The sequence below is a fragment of the Aspergillus neoniger genome (assembly GCF_003184625.1).
Source record: "Aspergillus neoniger CBS 115656 unplaced genomic scaffold BO87scaffold_98, whole genome shotgun sequence".
Taxonomy (NCBI): Eukaryota; Fungi; Ascomycota; class Eurotiomycetes; order Eurotiales; family Aspergillaceae; genus Aspergillus; species Aspergillus neoniger.
The window spans coordinates 1-24508 of record NW_020291226.1 but is presented as its reverse complement, the minus strand read 5'-3'; the positions used below and the strand labels follow the sequence as shown (position 1 = coordinate 24508).

The following is a 24508-nucleotide window of genomic DNA, read 5'->3' as shown; positions in this document are numbered from 1 at the left end:
TCTTGATTCTGGCTTCGGTCAGGAAGGACTCCCGGAGATCACCCCAACAAAAATATTTTTCTTTACTAACTTACTAAATTTAAATATAATTATCTACTCTACCAGTATAGTAATACTGCTGAAAATTAAAAGGATACTAAATAAATGGCACAGTTCAAACATATTAGAATTTTAACAGAAAATCTTTCTAAAATATAATAGCATTGCAGTCAGGAATATAATAGCATTGCACCCCCCTTTTCCAGAAATCTGACTAATCAGAGTGGATTAAAGTATTTGGGGTTCCCGCACCCTAATAGCATTGCACTGCAATGTCATTACCCCTCTGGTGTATTATCATCTATGCTGTTTTTCCACTTGGGGTCCGGCACCCTAATAGCATTTTACTATAATATCTTCTTTACTTCTCTAATTTAGACTGCCTTAATCCATCACATCTGTAAACTCACATGACATCAATATTTTATCTCCATGGTATCGTAATTCATGCTAGATTATATCTGTTCGAATAAATAGACAGATAACACTCATGCTATTCTAGGTCTCAATTCAATCACTGGCCCATCAACAGTAGTAGTTACTCCAGCCTTGAAGTCATACTCACAACTGGTATCTTCCTTGCAACAACGCTTGTTTCTTGCAAGACGCAGGTCATATCTCCACAGGACCCTTGCTACTGCTAGATTCAATTCTGCCCAGGCTAGTCTCCATGCAACACACTTCCTTGGTCCAACACTAAATGGAACAAATGCCATTTGCATCTTCTGTTGGCTCATCTCATTGCCATCAAGCCACCTTCCAGGCTCGAATCTGTCTGCATCGTGGAAGTATGTTTCATTACGATGCACGGTATAGGCAGCTACACCGACAGTTGTTCCTGCCGGTACATAAATGCCGTCGACTTCCATGCCACCGGAGAGGACTGTTCGCGGGAGCAAATTAGGTGCAGGGGGCGTAGGTCTCATTGCTTCATTGATGCAAGCACGCAAGACAGAGCAGTTCGGAGATGCAAGGACGGAAGATGCTGTTATTGAGGACTCCGCATGGAACGTCATTCGGATAATTCTTGTCAGATGCGCCAAGATATTTGAATCATGAATTATGTAATTTATTGTAGCAGAAAGAGCAGTAGCGGTTGTATTGGAACCTAGAACATCTCAGCATCATAAAGTAAGTGGGAGGTGAAGGCTAGCTGTTTCTAGTAGTCGCAGCTTCTCGGCAAAATATTCTTCAACATACCTGCGACGAGCAAGAGCATTGACTCAAGACCTAGGTCCTTTCGAGTAAACTGCAATCCAGTCTTCTTATCTCTTGCATTCAACATTGCGTTGAATATGTCTTTCTGTTCAGTATTGTTGCCAACCTCCATTCGTGCAGCTGACTGGGAGCGTGTCCACCTTGCCGCTGCCAAGATCTCCTTGTATTTTTGCCTTAGAAGAAGACAATCAAGCCTAAACTTTATGAAATATGGTTGAAATAGCCCCTACGGCGTATGTTAGGTCTATCATGGTCTCTGAGAGATCAATCGATGAAGGGACATACTATTAGGCTCCGTTGGGATATTTTCCGAATCACGGAGGGGAACCAGCGCATTTCAGGTGAATTCAACATGTCAAGATCATTGCCGTAGCTTAGATCAGTGATTATGTCAAAAGCTAGCCAGTCGCACATTTGCGAGATATTCTTAGGAGAGCTCCACCCTGATTCAGAATTGGTATTCGTAAGAAGGTTGTCGACAAAGCTGGATACCTTTTCTTGGATTCTGTCCTCCATATCTTTGATACTTTGGTCTGAAAATGCCTGCGCCAATATGCGACGCTTGAAGGTGTGGATATTCCTAGAAATCGCGGTGAGGGTATTGGGGGTATATCGACTTGGGCTCATTGATGCGTAACCTTCTGACTTCTGGACGTTGGCCCTGACTGCATAGATGTCGCTCACAGCCTTGGAGGAGTTGAAGGAGAGGGAATTTGGCCCAAAGCGCACGATTTCACCTAATTAAGTTTGCGGGCCGGTTACTATGGGGTTCATTTCAATATGCCACATCACTTACCATATTTCTCATGCCATTCAAGGTCCATCATGTGTAGGTCACCTCGCCATGCATAGAATGCTGCGTACCAATCGGTCAAAGCTCCCATCCAAGGTCCCGGGAACCTCGCTAGCGGATGGAAACAGAGTCGGTATGTGGCAAGTGATAACGCCTTCTATTGTCAGAAAACGCTGCATATCCAGATGGTTATGACCTACGTAGCAAACGAGTGATATCACGCCGATTAATATGAGATAGAGACCCATGATCATTGGTTAGGGAGCGATTCCTTAGGATGCAAGCTAGATGAATTCTCGAAAGAAGACCTCATGACTGGAGTAAGAGAGAAGAAGTGGAAGTGACCTTGTAAAGGGCGGAGGGTCTTCGATGTGATAAACCATGACTCGTGTAGCGAATTATTCATAGGTGCACGGAGCTGAAAAATCTGTAAGGTATAAACAAAGTAGCAGTTCAGTGGTTCAAACCTACACAAGTCATGAGCCACGAGAGTGAATCTTGAAATATCCGCCCACTGCCCACTCTAAGTTGAGGAGCTGAGTCCGTGGTGGAGCATTGATGGATGCATCACATCATTCTAGTCTACCATATTGAGAAAGCAATCGGACAGATCATTCAGTTTCATATACCTCATAGCTGAACAGTGGAGTGTTAGCTGGGATATGGAGTGGAGAAGAGTGGATCGCGCTAAAGAACAGCGGGAAGAGTCATCGGAATGGCCGGCACAGAACATCTCACTGTGGGAGATTCATAATGACAGCATTGGCAGGGGTAAAGCGCATCAGAACTTATGAACTTAACCCACCTTTTAATAACCTCCTGCATATGCCATGGGTGTTTTGGATGCTAGGGATCCAATCCTGCACAGGACGTCGAAGTCGCTTGTTTGATTCGGATGTGTGCGCGGACCATAACTTCGGTAACCATTTGTCCCAATGGTTCGTCACAGCCCATGTGGATCCGATCTAAAGTAGATCTTGTCTGGCGAAGATGGAATATTCCCGACAACGAGTCAGAACTCCACAAAACCGTGTTGATAAATTATAGTGGGGAAGTGATGAAAACCAAACTTTACAGGATCGGCCCTCCGACTCATTGTCCGATCAGGTGGTCAAAGGGGGGAGGGAGTTTATTCTCGCATAAAGGCGTCTTATACGGGCACCCAAATACCGTACAGATCCTAGCTGTTCACACACTTGACAATCAGACACTTGCATAGCAGCAGGAACATATGCTGGGTTGTTTAGCAAGATGTCATACCCTTATCTTATCACGGACCATGTTATAGAGGCACAATACATGAGAGAATATCCTCGAGCCACAGCCAGCCAAGATACTCCGTTAAAACTCTGCATCAAGCAATATACCCCCATAAATAACCCAGATCCCAAGAATGGCGACCTGACAATTGTCGCTGCCCACGGGACGGGTTTTCCCAAGGTAAGGGACCGGACATGGCAATGAGAATAAGTACTGAGACGTGTGTAGGAACTCTACGAGCCCCTCTGGGAAGACCTTTATGCCAGGAGCAGAAAGGAAGGATTTAACATCGGCTCTATCTGGATTGCTGATGCTACAAATCAAGGTGTCAGCGGTATTGCTAATGAAGCTGTTTTGGGCAACGACCGTCAGTGGTAGCATCAAACCAAATTTCTTGTGCGCCTTTATGGCTAAATTGAAGCAGCATCGGCCTTCGATCACAGTCGGGACCTACTTCTCATGATGAATCATTTCCGTCACAAGATGACCCGACCCATAATGGGGGTTGGGCACAGTCTTGGTGCAACGCAGCTGTTAGTTTACCTATCCCAAAGGTGCAATTCCTTCTAATCAGTGTCCTACCAGGGTTTTTCTTTCCCTGATGCATCCCCGCATACTCCAATCTCTCATTCTCATCGAACCATACATTATCGAGAAGAATACTGACGCAGATGCTCCGCTTCTCGTTCACCTCACCAAGCACAAGCGCAATGTTTGGCCTTCACGGGCCGCAGCGGAAGAGAAGGCTCGGCAATACCTGCGGTCCTGGGATTCCCGGGTCCTCGAACGCTGGTTCCAGTGGGGCTATCGGGAACTTCCCACCGCCATTTATCCCAAGGACGGTGCGCTTGGCTCTGAGGCGCCGGTTACTTTGACAACAACCAAGTTCCAGGAGGCACTTATCTATGCGCGTGCGAACCCACACCGGCATAAGGAGCTGGGTATACGAACTGAAAATACAAACGACCGCCTTACAGAGCCCCCTCATGATCCCCTGTTCTTCCCTGATGTGATGGCCGGCTTGCCACCTGGTCAACAAGCATATCGGCCTGAACCTATTGTGGCTGGGAAATTGCTACCACACCTTCGTCCTTCTGCTCTATTTCTAAGTGGGGCATCGAGCCCATTATTCAAAACTGGACTTCATACTACCATGGCAGAAAGAACAGGAAGTAGTATTGGGGGAAGTGGAGGTGTGTTGTACGATCGCGTCCGACATATGTGGGTTAAGGGTGCTGGTCATGCTTTGCCTCTGGAGAAGGTGGATGGGACTGCTAGCACTTTGGGAGAATGGATCCAGAAAGAGATGGAACGATGGAGGACTGATGAGGATCGCATTGCGGCCGGATGGGAAGATTTGTCGCCGGCAGAGACATCCCGGCCCACCAAGGAATGGGAGAAAGTGATGGCGGAGTCATTGGCCTTCCTACGCAATACAAAAGGTGCTAAATTGTAGACCTTTTATTTTCTAAACCATGATGACCAATGAATTATGCTACTCTACATCCTGGTTCATTTAATCCAAGTCTTTGAGCGTTCAATCAGCATTTCTACGCAACTAATTGACATAACGAGTCAATTCTCCAATTCAATTGGGTTTTGATTCAGTAGAACAATTATAACTCCTCACCTGTAGGATGCAGCTCATAAAATATATAGTATCGCTTTATGGTATCCCGATGTTAAGCAATGGTGGTCTTCATGCAAAGATGGACTCTCCAGTGGCCCTAACCATACTTAAAATAACATTTCATAGTAGATAACCCGTTTTTGTATTCTCTGACAACATTTTCAACGCTTAATGAGTAAAACTAATCTGTTGGCTGTACAATTACTCGGGCTTGACGTGCGGATATGATATAAGCAGTCTATCCTTCAACCTGCTTACTAATTCTCCCCTGACTCTTGCAAAAATAGCCGCTATTAGACCCAAGAAGATTATGCTTAGGAAGCATGTTCCTCTAAATTCTATATATATTACGGAGTACTCAACAAGCACATCGAGCACATTCTCCACGGGAATTCAATGATGAACCATGAGTAAAACTATCACCTAGCCTGTTTCCCAATCAGTAATTATTAATATTAGAGACTCGTGACCTATATACTCCAGCATCAGGCCAGAAAGCTTCGATAAGAAAGGCCAGCAACGAGCCCAAACTTAGGGATGATAGGTCTCCCTACTCAATCACTTTATAATCTGCTCGTAAATATTTTAACCGCAATATTGGAAGATGCACTGAGATCTTGAATGCCTCTCCTGCCCTTCTAGAGAGAGAAGTGTGTCCTTCAAGCTGCACAGAGCTAGCAAAATAGAGCCTTACCTCTCCAATAATGGTCCCCGCCTGACCTGTTACTTTAGGCACCCAATTTACGCTGCGATAGCTTTATCAAGAGGTCATCTTCAGATGCACCCTCTAGTACCGGCTTCCAGACTGAGCTGTTGACATAGTATACCATTCTCCTATGTGATGAATACACATCCCTGTTGACAAACGAGCAAGGTCCTGTGAGGTGCAATAGTAAGTGTGTTATCCAGACAGCATCTCGGGCGGTAGGGTGTCCACATCACGGAATATTATGCGGATGAACTAGCCTGGACCTGGGTTTCTTGGCTGTCTGTATCCTTTCAAGCCGCCTGGTGCATATTATCACCAACACGATCGCGACGCTACAGTTACCTACTCAGAGATGTTTTATGTGGCGTTAGGTGCTATCATGGTGTCCAGACCTGCGACATCCCTGGACCTACGGCGTTACACTTTTACATTCTGAGCCCAGATTTGACAGCCATGAAAGCCTTAAATCATTATGCAAGATACAGAGGACAATATACACTTCCAGTAGAAGATGAAGTAGGGCTGTCGCCATGAATCTATCCTAGTTTCACGTTGGCAACCCGAGTATTGGACTTCAACGAAGGCCTAAGCGTTCCCGTATTATCACTATTCCTCGCAGTACATGGAAGATATTAATCAGGTGTGGAGTATGTATATAAGGATCTGTCACTGACTGGGCACTTTTGTATCGATGTAAGCGATGTTTCATTTTCAATATTGAAGTTGAGGTAAGGAGTTCTAACGATTCAGAGCCAGCAACAATATCTCCCTGCTCGACAATACTGACACTCCAGAGGCACAATCGGTTGGGAATGTGGGCGTCTATTCATCATGAGTGGAAAATTGTCTCCGTTAGCTTGTGGATGAGATTCGTAATTCCCAGTCGTAATTGCAGGAAGACGCCACACTCTTTATTGCCAAGAACACAGTTCGGAAGAAATGATGTCATAGTGTTGCAGTCTCCAAATGAATAGGCGACACCACTTTCCAACAAACACAGGTTACTGCTATCTGATTGACCACGGAAATTTGGGAGGCTTGTTCTTTTGTAGATGATTGATCGCAGACACTATTAGTTGTGGTCGTGTTCATGGTCATGGTCTTGTATATCCGGCCGCCCATTGATCCAATCCGAGTGCAACGCCACTCCAGCCCCCGTGGTAAGCTCATCCAGGCCTTCTTCCTGTTTTAGTACAGCCATGAGACAGTGCTCAATATGCCCCACATTGTTATATCTTTTCTCAATTGTTGTTCCCAGCTGTTGCGACAAGAACATTTTCTTCCAATAATACATACAGTGCACTAAATGCCACCTGCGGGTCGTGAAAAAGACATTTTTTGCGTCTCCACCCCCCACCCTAGTATCAGGAAGCAGAGACACCTCTTTCAGTGACAGCGGTCGCGTCATGTTCAGATCAGCATAGTAAGGCCAGCTTCCATCCGGATTTGACCCCGCCTTTTCGAAAGCCAGGGTGAGGTTGTCGTTCCGACAAGATGGCGGAAGCCACGCCGCAGCTAAAGAATCATATTTGCAGTTGTTTGAAAGGGCCTCGGTAACGGTGTCTCCGCAATTACAGGATATATCTGGCTCGGTCTGTGTGTTTGAATGGATATGGATATAGTTCGTAGTGTAAATCCTACTGAATGCTTGGTAACACAGATCAATGGCCCCAAATGTGGCAAGAAGAAGAAGTATAATGGTGGATATCCCTTCCACCTTCAGATACCTAAACTTCCGCTTAGGCGTATCCTTCACAATAGGAAGTGATTCGAAGCTTGAGCGCTCAGCAATTTGTTCGTATATCATGTGATTATTCGGTATATCGCAGGAATGGAAAGGCATTTAGGCAGCTTAAAGAAAGAAATGTGAGATGACTTGATGGCGAGCTTATTTCCTTGATATAATTCTCTTCACGAGAAGTATATATAGGAGACGAAGACCCCCGAACGTATGTACATTGTAAATCCTGCCCCTTTTGTGGTACTTGACGACGTGTACACGCATTGACGCTATTGGGGGCGTCTCATGGCTATAGGCACCTGATGACACAATTTTATGTTAATCTAGAGTTCGGATGCCGTGCCTGGGCCCAGCCTGTGCTTGTGGATTAGTCTGCATTCACCCCCTACCATATCGCGGAACTGATCTCTATCCGCGGCTTGCGAGAACAAGTCCATAGCTCGAATCCAAGGCCACTACTCGGTGATGCTCGGGTGAAGGAATCCGACTTGGCTGGTAGCCCGGGCCTTTTCCTTCTGCTGTTTAGATGCCACATCGATAGTCCCGTCTAGGTGAGGAGAAGGCCAATCACCAGTACATGTAAGTAGGACAAGCCAGTATACTAATGCATAATCTCATATTTTTCGGGATTCACCGAAACAGATACAGACAGTGATACCCCTGAGGAAATCCTCCGCTTTGGTAGTTCTGCTTCACCAACCATCTAACTTCTTCCGTTGTCATTGCTAGCCGGAAACTTGAAGGGCCCAGCTGCTCGAGACACGGCCATACGGTTCACTATAATGGAGCGTAATATATTCTAATATAACTTTGACATCTTCGGTAAGATGGGCTTGTATCAGGTGTGGTCTCCCGGTTTCTGAGTAGTCCCATGTTGGACAAGGCACGAGCCAGAAGATCCATGAGCAGACAAGCGGCTTTTCCTTTTCGGTACTGAATTCTATTAGGCATGCATGAGCTATCGTTCATGTGAGCCTAAGCACATGGACTATTTGTGTGGCAAAAAGCCGGGATTCGGGTGGCCTGTAGATCTTTCCTATTCAATGCTTCTGTGTGGTGGGTGGGTCGGCATCTGGACTTCCGTAATACCGACTACTTCTGGAGGTGCAGATCGAGGACCATGCCATTTGCCAATAGCCCTATTAACAAAACCATCCTAGTCGAGCTCGTTGTGACTACTGATAGCCAGCATATCTCTGAGCTGCTCCGAGGCTGTTAATTGCTTATTCCGAGGAGGTCCAATGTCGCGTCTTAGCCATGGAGCATCATGGGGACAAAAATGGCAATGAGGGACACCAAAACAGTTCAGATACATATGCAATATATATACCTAGTCACATGTCATCCAGGGGAGTAACGTTGTCCTTTCTGGTCGTCGACAAGATATTGTTGGATAGGGTGCCCGGATTCAGTTTATGACGCCACATTACTACCGATTATGGAATCAGTCAATATGATAACATCTTAGTAATATAAATGGCGCCATGTATGTATTTTCATTTTTGCATTATCACACATTATCACACTTTGCCTCTAAAGACGAACGTGCTTTTTCTGGGGCTGAACGCGGCCGAGAGGATCACCGGCTACCCGTGAGATTTTAGCTCATCTTAGTTCTCCTCGGCGGGTGTAAGATCCGGCAGAAACTAGTCCCCACTCCAGGACATGCTACTTGCAGGTTGAGTGGAGAGCAATGATTGCCTTCGTCAGATTCAGTTGGTCTGAATTGCTTGTTTTCCTCGATCATGCATGAGGTTGGCACAAATCAGGCAGTTCTTGATCCGTTGGCATTTCGAAGCCGAACCCCTCCCGGGGATCCCCTCTCGTTACCACAGCCGCTTCAGCACAACCAACTCGGTCTTCTTCGCTCATCAAGCATCCAAGAGCATTATTGCATACGTAAGGCTCCGGACATGGCGCTTTACCCTGCCTTGCGAAATGCCGCGGAGTTCGGGCTATCTCCCGCCTCATGTGAGACCGACCCTTTGCCTAGCTATGCGGGGAGAGCTCTCGAATCGTATACCTGCCTGTTGAATGTAGAACAAGCTCTCTTGAATTTAGTGATATTGCTGTAGGTTGATCAACATGAGCTGAAGGATAGTTGCCTCGCACACATTACCCTATAGTGACATTGGTTGTCTCACACAAAGCAAATCAGAAAAGGAATATCCCAATAGCCACGAGGTATATAAAAGGAGCGATTCCTCTTCAAATCTAATATATCCATCACGAAATTACACCAGAAGCTCAAGTCACACTTCCCAAAAAACTCCAGAAATCAAACGGTTCACTATGAAGACCTCTTTGGCCACTGCAGTTATTCTCTTTACTTCGGTGCTGGCAGCGCCTGTCCCCAAGGTAAGACCATGCATACTCAGATCTATGTGTAGTGACTGATTATAAAACAAGGGTAATGCCAACAATGGAAATGCCAATGCGGATGTCGACATCCCCACTGGTCCCGGCCCCGTGTGCACCGATACCGAGATCTGTCCGTATGAGACCGGTAACAGTCAGTATGCCCGCCGTCAGGAGCCTATCCCTGATCATGCCTTGGGGTCTCTCATCGGTGGTGGTCTGGGCAGGAGAAGCGATGAGGCTATCCCTACTGACGCCATCATCTCACTGGCTGGTGGTGGCCTGAAGCGACGTGGTGATGAGGCTATTCCAACTGACGCCATTATTTCGCTAGCTGGTGGTGGTCTCAAGCGACGTGGCGAAGAGGCCATCCCTACTGACGCCATTATTTCGCTAGCTGGTGGTGGTCTCAAGCGACGTGGCGAAGAGGCCATCCCTACTGATGCTATCATTTCGCTGGCTGGCGGTGGTCTGAAGAGAAGTGAGGGAGACGCTATGGAGTCGTATTAAATATGCCATATGGTATTCAGGATGTCGTTGTGCTCCCCATAACATACCCCTAGGTTTGAAATCTCTTGCTTTTATTCCCTTTTCCGAAGCATTCAACATGTGGAAAAGTGGGAAACAGGAAATTAGGGTGAAGTCAGTAGGGTGCACGAATGGTGTGTTTTTTATTGATGCAGTTGAGGGCATTGGGTTGTGTGAGCCGAGATAACTAGTCTGCTTTTCATTCATACTAAGGTGTTTCTTTCACGTGGAGACCTAGCTTGCCTCTGAACTCACAGTAATAAGGAATAATAGTCGAGCTGGAACATATACTTCACTTATCTGCTGTGGGACTTAAGAATTTCCTATTTCCCATGACATGTATCCCATATGCACACGAAATTAGCCACTGTTTCGCTGGACTAAGTCTGCCTTCTGTAGGACATGAAGGGCAGTGACTCGGTTGTCGCTCATTCAGCGGCTGTCTGACAGACTGGTGGCAAAATGGTTTGTTGATGGTGGTAAGCAAAGCGAGAATCCCAGGACCATTACGATACAATTCGCGATAGTCAACAAACTCGCGCTCGGATCACCACTCGGCCGATCGGAGAGGGATTCACTGCAGCACTACATTCGTAAACCTCGACATTATTTCAGTTTTCAATCCATCGGAGTATGTATCATCGAGTGTCCTATGACATTGTTTCGCTTTTGGCGAATGGATGATCTGTGAATTCTGCCTCAATAGCACTCAATCTCCCTGCCTGCCAACTCGCTATTTTGCTTGCAATTGGATTGTCCCCTCGCCAGCAGAGAAGAACCTCTGATGACTATCTAGGTCATATTGTATCATTGGCTTGCAAGCTTTTCGATCAAGAGGGATATATCAGCCGCTTTCTCTTCCATGGAGTAGTGGCCTCCTCCAGAAAGCCATATGCCCTGTGGCGCCCATTCAACCATATGTGCCGGATGGATGCAATCGACGAGGATGTCCTTGTACAGCTTCAAGAGCGGGTCTTGCTCTCCGAACACCACCGAAACGTCTGGATTACCCTTTCCGAGGCACGCTCTCCAGCTCTGTCGGACCTCTTCCCCGCGCTTTGCCAGTCTGGCCTGTTGACTTAGGTTGTCAAAATGACGCGGTCCGCAGAGACCCTCCAACAATTTCCAGATCCGCGTCTGTCGGTAGGCGTGTAAGGCAAAGCGCGGTGTAACCGGGACAATATGCCCAAACCGGAAGACACTGGCCTTGGTGGCTACTGGGAGAGATCGATATGGCGCACTGTATCCATCGATCTCGAATTGCGACAAGTGTGGGGACATGAAACGCATCACTCCCCACTCGGGCATATAGCCGCCCAGGAGGCCCGTCGAAAGAAACCAGATGGCATAGAGTAAGCTGTAGTGAAGATTCCATTCGTCCGGACGCGGTGGCAGAAAGGAGTTCAGGAGAAGGAGGCAAGTGCAGGCCATCTGAGGCAGCTGCGGGATAGCGCACAACGCGACGCACCTGGAGACAATGAGCCATGGACGGAGACAGCAAGGGATCCTAGCGGAATCAACGACGTACCCACCCCAGTCATGCGCGACGATGACTGCATGGCGGAGATTGTGGACCTTGAACAGCTGCATAAGCGTGTGAATATGCAGTTCAAAGGTAACCGATTCGGGATGGGTCGGCTTGTCACTGCGGCCGTGCCCGAGCCAGTCGAGCGCATAGACTTCATGACCTTGGTCCAGCAGATGAGGAAGGATCTGCTGGGGTCAGCCATACTCTGATCTAAAGATTGATCTTTGACATCTATACATTTCTCCAAATATAGCTCCAGCTCGGATTCCCATGCAGGAAGATGATCGGGCGCCTGCGGCCTGCGGGACCGTCGAGTGTTGGTTTCTGATGCATGAAGCGGACAGTGGCTCCACAGATGGCCATCTCCACCATGCAATCAGCCCAGGGGAAGTCGGGCATCCATCCTGGTCCCTGAGGACGGACTCGATACAAATTGGACTCGCTGAAGCGATATGTGCCTTGGCACTGGGCGATGGCCAGAGACTCACATTGACCCCGGTACTCTTCTGCCTCTCGGATGAGCCTTTTCCTCCCTTGACTGGAGAACAGGCTGAGGAAGTTCCGAACCACTGTGGGGATGATAGTGCATGACAGCTTCCCAAGATAGAGTGGCAAGAGACTGCCAAATAGAATGAGCCGACAAACGGTAAAGGACATAACGATTGTAGCGGCGTAGCCATAGGAGGTCATGAGAATGGTCAGCACTGCCTGTGCCAGGCTGCTGCCGACGTGCAGCGTGAGCAGCGACATGATGAAACAGTAATCATGCACGATCGTTTGTATAATAAGAATCGGTGTTCATACTTTCTGCATCAGACTTATATTTCCGGAAAGGGGCGGGGTGGTCGGTCGGTCGAGGATGACGGAGGACTGACTTCATCCGTGAATGTATAATTCCTTGTTATTATAGTCACGGGGGTCTCCCCCATCAGTACTTATCGTTCATCTTTGACTGCAGCGAGACTGTGTAGGGTCTTATCCCGGACAACGAGAGGCTGCTCTCTCCAGTCGCTGGACCGGTCGGGAATGCGGAGAATCAGGCCGCGGTCGGCAATCCCTTGCCCTTGACTGGAGATAATAAGACATTATTATGATTCCCTGCTTATCCAACAACCAAACAACATTCATGAATTTCTGCCGTGTCTATCTCACTGATAAGCCTTATTGGTAATCTTATGCTGACTTGGCGGGCTGCTTTGGGTGTTTCTGCTCTGCTTTTCGGTCTTCTCGTACAAAACTACTTTGTTTTTGCCCCATTGCTTTTTCTATTCGGCGACCGGGCCGCATCTACAAATCCAAACTCACAACAAGAAAGTTATAGTATCAAGCTTACTTTCATAGCCAACTTTATTCTTACTTTCCTCTAATTTAAGTTTCTCTGACTCATCTACCATGTTGTTAGACTGTGCTTCCACGCCACACCATTAGACCATACCTTAACCTGTGCCCATCAGTCCTTTAACCGACAGTACCTCTTAACATCAACAGCAATCAATACTATATCCGTTTACCCCTCCACATCGTTGACAGACCCTATCACTTGATCCAAGTCCTCCGCCGCGGTCTTAGGTCCCCGTTTGATGGCCTCCATCACCCAGTCACCGCGAGGCTTCAGCCGCATCCTTAGCTCCTTGGGCATCGTCATGAAACCCACGACAGTCATGGTCCATGGATCCATCTCTTCCCCTTCCACCGGCATAATATCAAACGCCCACAACAAGTTGGCTACCTGCAGCAAGGCCCCATCTGTAGCAATTCTCTTGCCCTGGCAGATGCGTCAACCCTGCCCAAACACGGGCTGCGGGAGGTCGGACCGTCGCTGAGCCTCTGCGTTGACGGGTAGAAGTCTCCATCCCACCTTGGATAGATGTGGCCAGAGTGAATGCAAGGTCCAGACCTGGTACCGCCGTGTACTTCTCGGCCGTTGCAAGGGCTTGCTTTGTGGGGTTCCAACTGTCTGAGTCCCTCCCCCGATGAGATAGACGTGTGTAGAGGTCCGATTGGGTTGCGAAGAGCTCATCGGCGGCACGTCTCAGGGAGGTAGAAATTAGGCAGTTGGCGCAAGGTTGGAATAAGATCTGGTAGGCCGGGATTAGCAGCCAGATGGGTCACTTGGGCCTGGGTGCCGATGATCTCCTGCAGAAGTTCGTCTTCGGGGGGTGGAGGATTCGCAGGCCGTAATGTAACCCTAGAATAATACTTGAGTGGGTGCGTTCCAGGTGGGGATAGATCGTTGCGGTGCTGATGGTGGCGCCATCAGGACATCCGTGGAGAGCATCAGACAGGTCACAGAGCAACTGTTTGTTCTCTAGTTCCATTAACGGCTGATATCTCGGCGCCGCGAGGGGCCCCGAGACTGGGAGCTAGCAGTCTGTGAATGCAGCCTGAGGTGATCATCGTAGTCATGCATCAGAGTGAACCGAGACTGTCCGGGCTCTGCTCCGGTAATTATCTCCATCGTCGCCGAACGCGGCCGGTTGCTATACCACTGGCTGCGGCGACTTGACAATTCAGTGACCGCCTCGTAAGAGTTGAGTATCACGACTGGGGCGATCCCAAATAGCCTGGAAAGGGTGATGGGCCCATTTCGCCGCGCCCAGTCGTCCCAGTTGGCGAGGGGCTTATCGATCGGAGAGCTATGAAGATCACCGATCAGCGGGAGCTTGAGAGGTGGCCGCTTCTCATCAGGTTCTGCTCGTCTGCTGGGCTGATGCTGGGTGATCATGTATAGCAGAGTCATCAGACCAATGCCGAAGACCACTACGATGACTAGGTTGGCAATCATTCTGGCGAATATAGTGCTGCGTAATATCAATCGCTCACGATGTTCAGATAGGACGGATAACAGACACTGCACTGCTTTGGTCCCCGGCAGTTGTGCCGTGCCCCGCCAAAGGGTCCGTGAGCCAAAACGAATGGAGGTAGTAATTGAAGGGCCTCTCCCCTTTGCCCTTCAGAACTTCAGGATGCCCACCAATGGAATCAGCACGGCGCACCGGCTGTCTTGGCGCGGTCACATTCAGTCAGGATCTCTCCATCTCCACTCTTTCAATTTATTGATCCCTTTACATTTCGGAACTTTATCTCCTCTGCGACTAGAACAGATTTGAATAGTTATGCACTGGATCATTAATCAAATAAAATCTCAAGTATATTACCATGTCAAGTGTGAAGGGTGACTAATTTGACTACTACGATACTATGGTACAGATAGTCAATGTGGTACAATACGATCGGCTGGCTATGTTTCTTGTTCCAACCCCCTCGGATGCCTCAACAGCAGATCCAAGCACGTTGGAAAGCGTGGAGACGCTCAGAGCTTTGCTGTGGCAGTGGCCGGAGTGGCCGAAGACAACACAGAGCACGAATCCGACCGCTTCTGCGCACTGCCTTGCGAAGCTTCCCAGATGGGGCCACTGGCCTTGCCCCCATACCAGACCTGCCAGGTGGGACTCGCACAGCTGCCGTGATATTGGAAGAGAAATTTACCCTCACCATAGGTAATGTCGCTGCTCATGGCTTCATCGCTGTCATCTTTGGACTTGATTGTTTCGTAGTCATATTCCGTGGGTTCCGCTGACAAGCCCAGGACCGAGTTGACCTGCGCAGCGATGCGTTTCACTTGCTCTGGATACCGTGGAGCCTGTTTACCCGTCCGGGCTAAAGGGGTTCCAATGTAAACCTTGGTGTCGGGGCTCGAATACTTGGACGACCCAGTTAAGCGCTCGTCCTTGAGATTTGCATCGGAGGCCAGATAATCCAGGATCTTGGTCTTGAACGTCTCTTCATCCAAGACCGCTCGACCTTCCTTGACAACAACAAATCCCGGCTTTTGCCACAGATGGGCCTGATAGACGGCATATTTCGACACAACAACTATGACCGTACAGCCTCGGATATTGATCTGGCTGAAGTTGAACGGATCATCACCAAAACCTATAATTTCCGAGGTAGATTTCATGTTCGAACTATCCTTCGCCAGCAGCTTCCCCTTTCTCATCTCCGTTTGCATCCATTCCAAGTATGATGAGAGCCTACGTATCAGGCTCCTATGACCAGGACGCTTGGTAGAACCAAAAGAGGCATCGATATCATTGGACAAACAGCTGGAACAGTCCGTTCCACAGAGCACTTCGGTTGCGGACGCAGATGCAGACGATGAAGTGGAAGTCTGGGAGTGGGATGATTGCTTTGTGGTTGGTGTGACTGTATCCTTGGTAGCCTTGCTCGTTGAGGCGGAGTCTGAGTGGCCATGAGTCTTGGTGGTGTGAGTACTGGTGACGCCGGTGGATTTTCCCTTCGTGGATGTACGTGTGGAAGTATGATGGTCCTCCTCGTTACTCGATGTTTTCGAGGTGGAATCGGCCGGCTTCGGGGTGGCAGGCTGCTCACTTTTCGAGGTCTCTTTTTCCTTGGTACTAGTAGTAGACTTCTGTTTCGTTGTTGTGGTAGTGGTAGCTTTGTGCGCCTTGGTCGTGGTAGTAGTCGAGATGGTCTCCTTCGTGGTGGTTTTGGTTGTCTTAGTGGTCTTCTTTTTCGTTTTCGTCTTCGTCTTGGTCTCTCTCGAGTGATGATTATGACCTCCTTTGCCATGACCACTGCTTCCCTTGTGGCTGCGAAGGTGCAGCTGATTGACATCCACTTCAGTTGAGGTCTCACCATCGTCCTCATCTTCCTTACTGTTGCCATCGCCATTGTCAACCGCCACTGCCGGAGGTTCCGCCGCGTAGAAGGACGGGATGTTTTCCACAGCAGAAGTAACTGATGTTATAGTAGGAGCAGAGGCTCTCAGGGCGCTCCCATTTTGCTCGACTGAACCGGAGCCAGCAATAACTCCACTAGCCCACAGGGCAAGAAGCAAAGCCTGTTTCAAGCCAACCACCATTGTAGAAGAAAATTAGGAATGAATGACTGTGGTTGTTTAAAGGGCCACTGGCTGGAAGAATCTGCTTTTATATTGTGATTTGGTGCCGTCTGTACGCGCGGGATTTTACACGCAGATACCACATTCAACTATGCATTTCCTGCCCCCACGAGAGGGGTGCGGAATCGGTGGAAGGAAGACCTGGCGTCACACTTTGAGATGCAGCGTAGGGAGTGGACCACAAAGTCCTTCATTATACTGACTGGCCACTCGACCAGCGACATGGCCTACATTGCTCTTTGGCCCCCAGAAGCATGCTTAACCACATCTAGCCTGGAATCTTTGCTCACCATGCCGAAAGGTCGATGGCTGTAGCTGCTGCAGCCCCCACGCCTAGCTTCTCCACCGCAACATCCACCGCCCCCCGGGCCTTCATCGGCCGCCGCTCACGGATTTCACAAACCCAACAAAGCCTCACTCCCTCACCATCCTCACCATCATTCCAAAAATCAGTTCCATTTGTTTAATCACGCACAATGTCACTTCCATTTCAGGTGCTGGAGGAGGTTCATCAGCCCTTCCTGGAGAGCTGCCGTCATGGTGACTTGGCCCAAGTTAAGAAACATCAGGAGGCCAAGGCTCTAGACCGAGAGGTTCTGACCATGGGCTTGAGGGAAGCTGTCCAGGGCGATCACATCGACACTATGCGCCATCTACTAAACGCTGGCGCCAAGCCCCAGTCTCCCAGCGTCGTGGATGAAGTACACTCGGCTGAGGCAGTCAAGGCCTTGCTAGACCACGGTCTCACTTTTGAGACTCGGCTACATCCCCTTAATACAGTGCCACTTGTGTGGGTATCCTTTGCTTGCCTGTTGGTGATCACATGGACTAACCAAAAGAACAGACACATTGTGAAGAAGAACGACCAACGGCTCGTTCACTGGTGCCTTGAACAAGGTGCCGACCCCACCTTCGGCTGCCCGAATGCCCAGTCATTCAATGACCTTGAGAAGCCAGATCGGTCCCCTACGAAGGGCTCAGGGGCAGTCCTTGGTATGGCGTCCCGTCGAAGTAGCCCACTGGTTGTTGACCTCCTTCTTGAACACGGTGCCAATATCCGCACCAGTAATGTGTTACATTATGCTGCATGTAGGAAGGATGGACGAGCCATACCAATCATGGAGCACCTGCTACAGCGTGGGGCCGACGTGAATGAATTCGGCTATCCTGGATTCCTACATTTCGGCGGCACTCCCCTTCATGCGGCCAGCTACCAAGGAAATCTCCCGGCCGTGAACTGGCTCCTGGAGCATGGTGCAAACCCCGGCGTGGAAGACGCCCAAGGTAGTAAGCCGCTTGATCTGGCAGCTTTAGAAGAGGAAGACGAAATATGTGATGTTCTCTATGAATGGACGCGTTCAGGCCACACTGGCAAGGCTGACTGCGGTAGTTCGGATTAGCCAAAAGCGAAACAGTTCCAGGGCATGACAGGGTCACCCCTTATTGGCTTAGGGTCTGTGGGAGACAAGGAACAAAGGATCAATCCCCCCCTGCTCATGTGCGCATCGCTGTATCTAGTTCTTATACATCCCCACTCTACAACAATTCAACACCTTCAGCGCCGATATTGGAACGCAGTGACGGCGTTTAGGTACCACAATATCACGAATGACTTCGATTTTCCAGTAGCTCGGCTTACTCCTACTCGATTTTCTGTACTTAGGTTCTTCCCGTGCTGCTACAAAATGTACGTGAGATACTAGTGCTGAATAGATGTCCTCCTAAGGACATAAATTGTAGCTAAGCAGCACTCAGATTCTCTAGCCTCGTTCGGCCGGAACGTGGATATATTTGCAACCACTAGTACACTTTCGCGTCTGCCTGGAGTTAGTGCTGACTTCAGCCCCGCAATCAAGCTTTCTCAGCCCTGCCAGCCGACTCGCTCGACCTTCTGCTTCGGGTGAAGGGTTCCTTGATGATCACATTTCCAGCCTGGAGATTAGCCGACTGGACAAATCAGGTTGTGGTTGATACCGCCCCCATGTTGCATCACCCACCACGCTTCACTGGGATGAACCACGCCAGCGACAATGCTGGAACAGCAACTCCACGTTTGTTCGGGATAAAGTTAGTGTCACAAGTCAATTATTTATGCATATGTTCTGCTGGGTGGGGTCTTAGTTAGACAAACCTGGAACTTGTGGGCGTTGCTGCAATCACTCACCATGACCCACGGAGGAGAAGTTAGGTCAACTACGGGGCATAGCTCCATCATCATCGAAAGGATGCTGGTATAAGTTACATACGGATAGTATGAACGCTCTTGCATCTTTGCCGGTGACATTAGAGTAAGATTGCATCTATTTTGTGGTTTCCCATCGCTGTCATTGTCATGCCGGGGTCTTGCCATAACACCCCATGTGAGTAATGCAGTCTCTCTTACCTACCAATATCGCCCTTACATGAGATGAAGATGGCAAGCTCTAGGCTAACAATGTTCCTCATAGATCTTATAGTATCGACCAATAGTGATCAATTAAAATACGATTTGTCGGGACGGCAGTCTAGGATATCCCGTGTCAGGATCGTTGAGTTGCGCTGCTGCCTGAGGCCACAATATCATTGTGTGGGTGAAACAAGCCAGCGATTGATGATTATGCCCATCTCTTGCTGGGGGCCCATCACTTTATCAAATAACTGATAGTGATGCTGGATACATTTTAGCTGATAGAGGGTTGTTTATGAAGTGCTAGCTGGCTGAATGCTAAACCACATAGTATGTTAAGGAACCAGAAGTGTCGCTACACACCTCTAGTGTCACTTTTTCCCTGGGTCTTTTGCTGATATCATAGTGGTATTAACGATTCCCACGCGATGATGATGCTTTTCTCTTCTGGGTGTGGGGTCAAGGTAGATGGTGGTTGCGACGCTTCAATGATCGCCGTGTGCCTCCAAGGTACTTCCAAGGACCCTGTTGCATCCATCTCGCTCCCTTTAAAGCATACGCGACCGCGCCTGGCCGTGGCCCTTTCTCCTTGTACCCCAAAAGAATGAACGCAATGTTAGAGTCTATTTCAGAGCAGATGATGTGCAAGCCTTCCCGTTTATCTACTCTTCCGTTGGAGATGGTTGAGAGGATTTGCCACGAGCTTGCAACGCAAGATTTGGCCGCGCTCCGAGGGACTTGCCGTGCCGCTCATCACCTCACCAACCGGTGTTTTGCGCAACGGTACGCGGAGTACTACACAGACTTCTCCGCACACTCTTTAAACCACTTGCATGCGCTGGCCGAGAACCAGCTGATACGAGGTTATATTCAACACCTGGTAATCCTGAGTCCGGAGCCGAGACTCGGGGAGAACATGGACTGGCACTGGACGGCTGCTGGCCACCTCCGATGTCCCCTAGGCATGCCCTTGATCCGGCGGCTGCGGGATGATCTGACACAGAAATTGGTGAACTGCCGATCTTTTATCCTATCGCCCATTCTGTCACAACCCCAAAGTAAGGCGGACCTCCACGACAGCCCGACCTTCAATCCTGACGATGTCGCATGCATCCTCCTTGACCTCATCGCGGACGCCTCTCTTCCGGTTAAGCTCTTTTGGTATGGCAAGGGCATGAATTACACCTCCAAAGTCATGGACATTGCACGTCTCCCAAAGTCACTCTATAGCAATGCCGCCTTCCAGACGGGCTGGAAGTCCTTGGACAACCTGCACCTAGAGCAGGAACTGACCCCCCAGAACTATACTTTCGTGATGGACATGATTCTCAGTGCGACTGGTCTCCGCAAACTACATCTTGGCCTCGGATACACCGATCTCGCCGTTGAGTTCTTTTCACAATTGAGTGCGTCCATTGCAGCTCTAGATCACCTGGAACGGATCAGTATCTGGGGAACTGCGATGCAAGCTGAAGATCTCGTTCGGCTCCTCTGTAACTCGCGAACAAATCTGAAGAAGCTTAGTCTGCGGTCAGTGACGAGCTTGACGCCGCAGTGGCTAACGTACCTCTGTCAGCATCGTGACCTATTTCCATGTCTGACTACCATTGACTTGAGCATGATCCATGGACCTTCTGGTATGTTGTCGTTTACGCCAATGCAGAACTTGCCTCCGGAGCAGAAGAACATGTTTGAACTTGAGCGTTGTGTCTACGAGGATCTCCCACACACAGGTGGAAAGGCAGGCGATATAGTCGGTATTTCCTACAGTGGTTCGGATATTCGGACGGCATTGAAAGCGCTGCTAGAAGTGTGTAGCGAGCCTGCTGGTCATCAATGAGGAATGATGGTGGTGTTGTGGCGACGGGGTATATGCATACAAGGATACCCAAAGTGGTTTTTTTTTTCAATTTTCTTGCACTGCTTTATTCAAGATGCCATGTCATATATATAAGAACTGAAATAATATACACATACGCCTAGAGTTGTTTTGGGGTCAAGACAGGAAATATTGGTGTCTGGAATGCTCCCAGACGATTGATAGCACCATTATTGGTTACCTGCGCTAGGGATACATTTCCTTTTCCAGGTGGTTCTCGAGTGCGGAACACCACGAATAGCGGCATAATAGCATATGGTAGATAGTTTTCCATGAGATAATTCAGTCAATTCAATTTGTCTACTTCGCTGTGGAACGTCTCCAACAGATACAGCATCGTTTTCGAGCAACATTTGGAGACTGCGGATGACGGTGCAGGGCAAGCCACGCTTCCGACACCGGGCGGCACGGAATGTGCCGATTATTCATCTAAAAATTCGTCTATGCCATTACGGACAGAATGCTTTTCTTAATGGTTAGAAGTCAATGCGAAGATGAAAGGCCAGGATAGTAACGATGGTATACCATCTGCTTGCGGCATGCCACGCAGGCCGTGATGCGACGGGGTCCCCGAAGGGCTCCTCGTCAGCGGCGGGAGAGGGCCGAGGCATGTCCATAATGCCATACAGCTGTAGAGATAGTAGAATGAAAACGATATCAATTGCAGCTGACAAGATTATCGCATTTACTGGACAATACTTTCGGCTTTCAGGTCCGAGGAGGCGTATCGCACGACGGCGGCCTGCTGGCTGCTTACACAGAGAAGCACGATACTGGAGATAGCTAAATGAGTAGTCGTAATTACATTCATAGTTTGATGTCTAAAAGATCACCTGTTCAAAGGCATGAGGCAATCCGCGGGCCTGTAGCCACGCCTCCAGGGCCTGCATATCCCCCCGGTTGGCTCGCTGCCCGCTGCGTTCTCCCAGGGAATCCGTGATCTCCTCCATCCCCTCAAATACCCGCTGCACTCCTTCCGTCTCGCGAAATCGTTCGCTGACTTTTTTCTGATGACTGGGAATATCCCCCCAGGAATGCGTTTTGATGAAGCTCATGTACGCATCTATATTCTGCGATGTCCCCTCCAGGCACAACACGCCTGGTTTGCCCGCCAACACAAATCCAGTGAGCCCATAACCTGCCGCGTGATGTACCAGGTCATCCCGCTTCTTGCGCGTAGATAGGGAAGGAAAGTAAAACCAAACCCGCACCAGAGGCCCTGGCCCTGACTGACTCGGTGGGAGATCCACCGGCTCTGTTGGCTGGGCTTCCAAGAACCTCGTCGCTTCCTCACGAATATGGTCCAAGGCCGTAAAGACGTCGTCCTGCGGCATCGTAGCGGCCAGCGCAGCGACCTCGGCCTTGGACATCCAGTCTGGTTGGCGCAGTGTATACTTCGCCGGGGGTGGCTGATCTAGTGCAGGGCCATCATGGTACAAGGGAATGGAGACATTGACCTGGATTGTCTTCCCGCCGTCCTCCAGCGGCAAACACACTCCCAGCAAGAGGCTGGCAGGTATTCCCATCGGCACGGTCGATGGATCTTGACACCAGTCCCGTAGTTGATCCACACATTGCGATGTAGATTCGGGCAAGTCCAGCTCGCCCGGGCCCGGAAACATAGCCGTGAGAAGATCAATGATAGCCAGCTGGGACTCTATCATATCCGCGGGTAGGAGAGACGATCGTTGTGCCGCCATCGTTGGAGCGATTTCCCACAGCGGTGCTCTCCAAGGGGCGTTATTGGGGGTGTGATACTTGAAAAGAGTTGTTTGCGCAGCACATTCAATTCCCAAAGTATGGTGTATTATTCATGTATCTTGTAGACGGATTTCCTCTCTTGGACCTCTCTGTTCACGTTCAGCGATGGTGCGTTTTTCGATGGATCGCCGGTGCCGGCCATCAAAACTGGGGCAAGAAAGGGGGGTCGGCGATTGGCTCTCTCGGGCCGAGTTTCGGGGATACATACATAACATGACTAATCATGCTTCCCAATCAGTCACTTTGTCGATTATTGTGTGCACTACTATTGTGTAAGTCCATCCTAGAGTCACGGCTCCTAGATGAATCTTTGAATGATCATGCTCAAAATATTTTTCTCACACTATTGTTCCCAGTTTGCTTATCTGACGTTAACTATTTACGTGATCACCCTTCAAGAGGGCCAGTGTACGACGACGGTCCTTGGCCATCAAGGGTACCCACCAGCATCTCTCACAAGTTGGCTTGATCAGACGAGGCAATCCAGTCATACTTATCCCCCAGGTACTTCTGGGCCCGTAGATCTCCCGAGCGCGCATGGCCCTCAAACTGCTCCGCCCTTGCAGCTCGACCACACAGCCGACCCAGCTCCCCACTGGCGGTGCTACTAGTCACTTCCTGGTAAGTCACCGTGCGCAGATACTTGCCCACCCAAAGACCTCCTGTATACCGCGCTGCCTTTTTGGTGGGTAGGACATGGTTCGTTCCGATGACCTGTTTGAAAAAAAAGCATACGTTAGAAGCAGCCTTCCAAATTTCCATGTAAGCTTTCCTATGGCGGAATCCAGACCTTATCACCATACGACACGCATGTCTTTTCCCCCAAGAAAAGCGCTCCATACGCTGTCATCTTCTCTAGTGCCTCACGAGGCCGCTTGGTGAAGATCTGCACATGTTCACTTGCATACTCATCCGCCAGTCGCCACGCCTCGTCAAGGGAGTCCACCAGGATGGCTTCCCCGAACCGGTCCCACGATGTGCCCGCCAGCTCGCGCGTGGATAGATTCGGAAGCAGCTGGTTGATGATGTCGATGGCTGCCCGTCCCACGCGCTCTGAGGTCGTTATGAGCACAGCCGGCGAATCCGGCCCATGTTCAGCTTGTGACAGAAGGTCGGTCGCTACCGTGAATGGATCGGCCGTCTCATCCGCGACGATCAGAATCTCCGTCGGGCCTGCGAAGAGGTCGATGCCCACCTCGCCAAACAACTGCCGCTTCCCCTCCGCGACAAATGCATTTCCCGGTCCCGCGAGGAAGTCCACTTTTCGGATGGTCTCTGTACGGCGGGCAATAGCGGCCATCGGGCAAATGCGTTGAAGTGCCTTTACCGCTTTGCATACCGCATCCTAATTAGGACCTCATGATATACTTACTGTATGATACTATAAGGATTCTTTCTCTAATTATCATTAAACATGCCTTCTTTTATTAATCTTGAGCCGTACAAGACTGAAATTATTAATCTGTTTTATCAGGATTAATTTATAAGTAATATTACTTCCACTATTGAAGTTAAATACCATGTACAAGTCTGTGAGCGTATAATCAAGACTAGATTAAGTAGTTGGGGTATTAGTAAGTATAATTATATAGCTACTACTGATTCTTCTTTATACAGCCGGATTAAGGAGTTATTCTTTAAGAGGTATCTCTTTAATTTAGAGATTCTATATACTATACAAGATAATGTTGGATTGGCCCAGGGACGCTAGTCCAAAATAAGAAGGCGGTCTAGCGGGGCTAGGCCAATCAGAT

At 49.1% G+C, this 24508-nt stretch overlaps 12 protein-coding genes across 12 annotated transcripts; 4 read left to right on the top strand and 8 right to left on the bottom strand.

Annotated features, from left to right (window-relative positions):
* Positions 1 to 527: 527 nt before the first annotated feature.
* On the bottom strand, positions 528 to 2298 carry BO87DRAFT_453751 (cytochrome P450; the record flags this gene model as incomplete). Its single annotated transcript, XM_025628545.1, has 5 exons — positions 528 to 1147; positions 1240 to 1483; positions 1543 to 1994; positions 2054 to 2204; positions 2251 to 2298. The coding sequence occupies 5 exons, from the start codon at positions 2296 to 2298 to the stop codon at positions 528 to 530; spliced, it is 1515 nt and encodes a 504-aa protein (XP_025473613.1).
* A 1003-nt stretch (positions 2299 to 3301) lies between these two features.
* On the top strand, positions 3302 to 4766 carry BO87DRAFT_371600 (toxin biosynthesis protein; the record flags this gene model as incomplete). The annotated part of the gene is made up of 4 exons (XM_025622081.1): positions 3302 to 3490; positions 3539 to 3677; positions 3735 to 3843; positions 3896 to 4766. The coding sequence occupies 4 exons, from the start codon at positions 3302 to 3304 to the stop codon at positions 4764 to 4766; spliced, it is 1308 nt and encodes a 435-aa protein (XP_025473612.1).
* A 1955-nt stretch (positions 4767 to 6721) lies between these two features.
* On the bottom strand, positions 6722 to 7456 carry BO87DRAFT_322937 (uncharacterized protein; the record flags this gene model as incomplete). Its single annotated transcript, XM_025620002.1, has 1 exon — positions 6722 to 7456. The coding sequence occupies one exon, from the start codon at positions 7454 to 7456 to the stop codon at positions 6722 to 6724; it is 735 nt and encodes a 244-aa protein (XP_025473611.1).
* Positions 7457 to 9682: 2226 nt separating this feature from the next.
* BO87DRAFT_464028 (uncharacterized protein) lies at positions 9683 to 10436 on the top strand (the record flags this gene model as incomplete). The annotated part of the gene is made up of 2 exons (XM_025629291.1): positions 9683 to 9748; positions 9800 to 10436. 2 exons carry the CDS (start codon positions 9683 to 9685, stop codon positions 10256 to 10258), a joined length of 525 nt encoding a protein of 174 aa, XP_025473610.1. The 3' UTR covers positions 10259 to 10436.
* Positions 10437 to 10911: 475 nt separating this feature from the next.
* Positions 10912 to 12554, bottom strand: BO87DRAFT_464027 (haloalkane dehalogenase family protein; the record flags this gene model as incomplete). The annotated part of the gene is made up of 3 exons (XM_025629290.1): positions 10912 to 11744; positions 11805 to 11989; positions 12042 to 12554. The coding sequence occupies 3 exons, from the start codon at positions 12552 to 12554 to the stop codon at positions 11084 to 11086; spliced, it is 1359 nt and encodes a 452-aa protein (XP_025473609.1). The 3' UTR covers positions 10912 to 11083.
* A 757-nt stretch (positions 12555 to 13311) lies between these two features.
* BO87DRAFT_464026 (uncharacterized protein) lies at positions 13312 to 14061 on the bottom strand (the record flags this gene model as incomplete). Its single annotated transcript, XM_025629289.1, has 3 exons — positions 13312 to 13569; positions 13619 to 13882; positions 14005 to 14061. 3 exons carry the CDS (start codon positions 14059 to 14061, stop codon positions 13312 to 13314), a joined length of 579 nt encoding a protein of 192 aa, XP_025473608.1.
* A 60-nt stretch (positions 14062 to 14121) lies between these two features.
* BO87DRAFT_392159 (uncharacterized protein) lies at positions 14122 to 14589 on the bottom strand (the record flags this gene model as incomplete). The annotated part of the gene is made up of 1 exon (XM_025624988.1): positions 14122 to 14589. One exon carries the CDS (start codon positions 14587 to 14589, stop codon positions 14122 to 14124), a length of 468 nt encoding a protein of 155 aa, XP_025473607.1.
* A 528-nt stretch (positions 14590 to 15117) lies between these two features.
* BO87DRAFT_464025 (uncharacterized protein) lies at positions 15118 to 16689 on the bottom strand (the record flags this gene model as incomplete). The annotated part of the gene is made up of 1 exon (XM_025629288.1): positions 15118 to 16689. One exon carries the CDS (start codon positions 16687 to 16689, stop codon positions 15118 to 15120), a length of 1572 nt encoding a protein of 523 aa, XP_025473606.1.
* A 509-nt stretch (positions 16690 to 17198) lies between these two features.
* Positions 17199 to 18260, top strand: BO87DRAFT_464024 (ankyrin repeat domain-containing protein). The gene is made up of 2 exons (XM_025629287.1): positions 17199 to 17518; positions 17573 to 18260. The coding sequence occupies exons 1-2, from the start codon at positions 17205 to 17207 to the stop codon at positions 18126 to 18128; spliced, it is 870 nt and encodes a 289-aa protein (XP_025473605.1). The 5' UTR covers positions 17199 to 17204; the 3' UTR covers positions 18129 to 18260.
* A 1467-nt stretch (positions 18261 to 19727) lies between these two features.
* Positions 19728 to 20954, top strand: BO87DRAFT_371589 (uncharacterized protein; the record flags this gene model as incomplete). The annotated part of the gene is made up of 1 exon (XM_025622080.1): positions 19728 to 20954. The coding sequence occupies one exon, from the start codon at positions 19728 to 19730 to the stop codon at positions 20952 to 20954; it is 1227 nt and encodes a 408-aa protein (XP_025473604.1).
* An 840-nt stretch (positions 20955 to 21794) lies between these two features.
* On the bottom strand, positions 21795 to 22850 carry BO87DRAFT_381524 (DUF1115 domain protein). Its single transcript, XM_025624554.1, has one exon. The coding sequence runs from the start codon at positions 22517 to 22519 to the stop codon at positions 21815 to 21817; it is 705 nt and encodes a 234-aa protein (XP_025473603.1). The 5' UTR covers positions 22520 to 22850; the 3' UTR covers positions 21795 to 21814.
* Positions 22851 to 23207: 357 nt separating this feature from the next.
* BO87DRAFT_371581 (ALDH-like protein) lies at positions 23208 to 24054 on the bottom strand (the record flags this gene model as incomplete). Its single annotated transcript, XM_025622079.1, has 2 exons — positions 23208 to 23468; positions 23545 to 24054. 2 exons carry the CDS (start codon positions 24052 to 24054, stop codon positions 23208 to 23210), a joined length of 771 nt encoding a protein of 256 aa, XP_025473602.1.
* Positions 24055 to 24508: the final 454 nt, after the last annotated feature.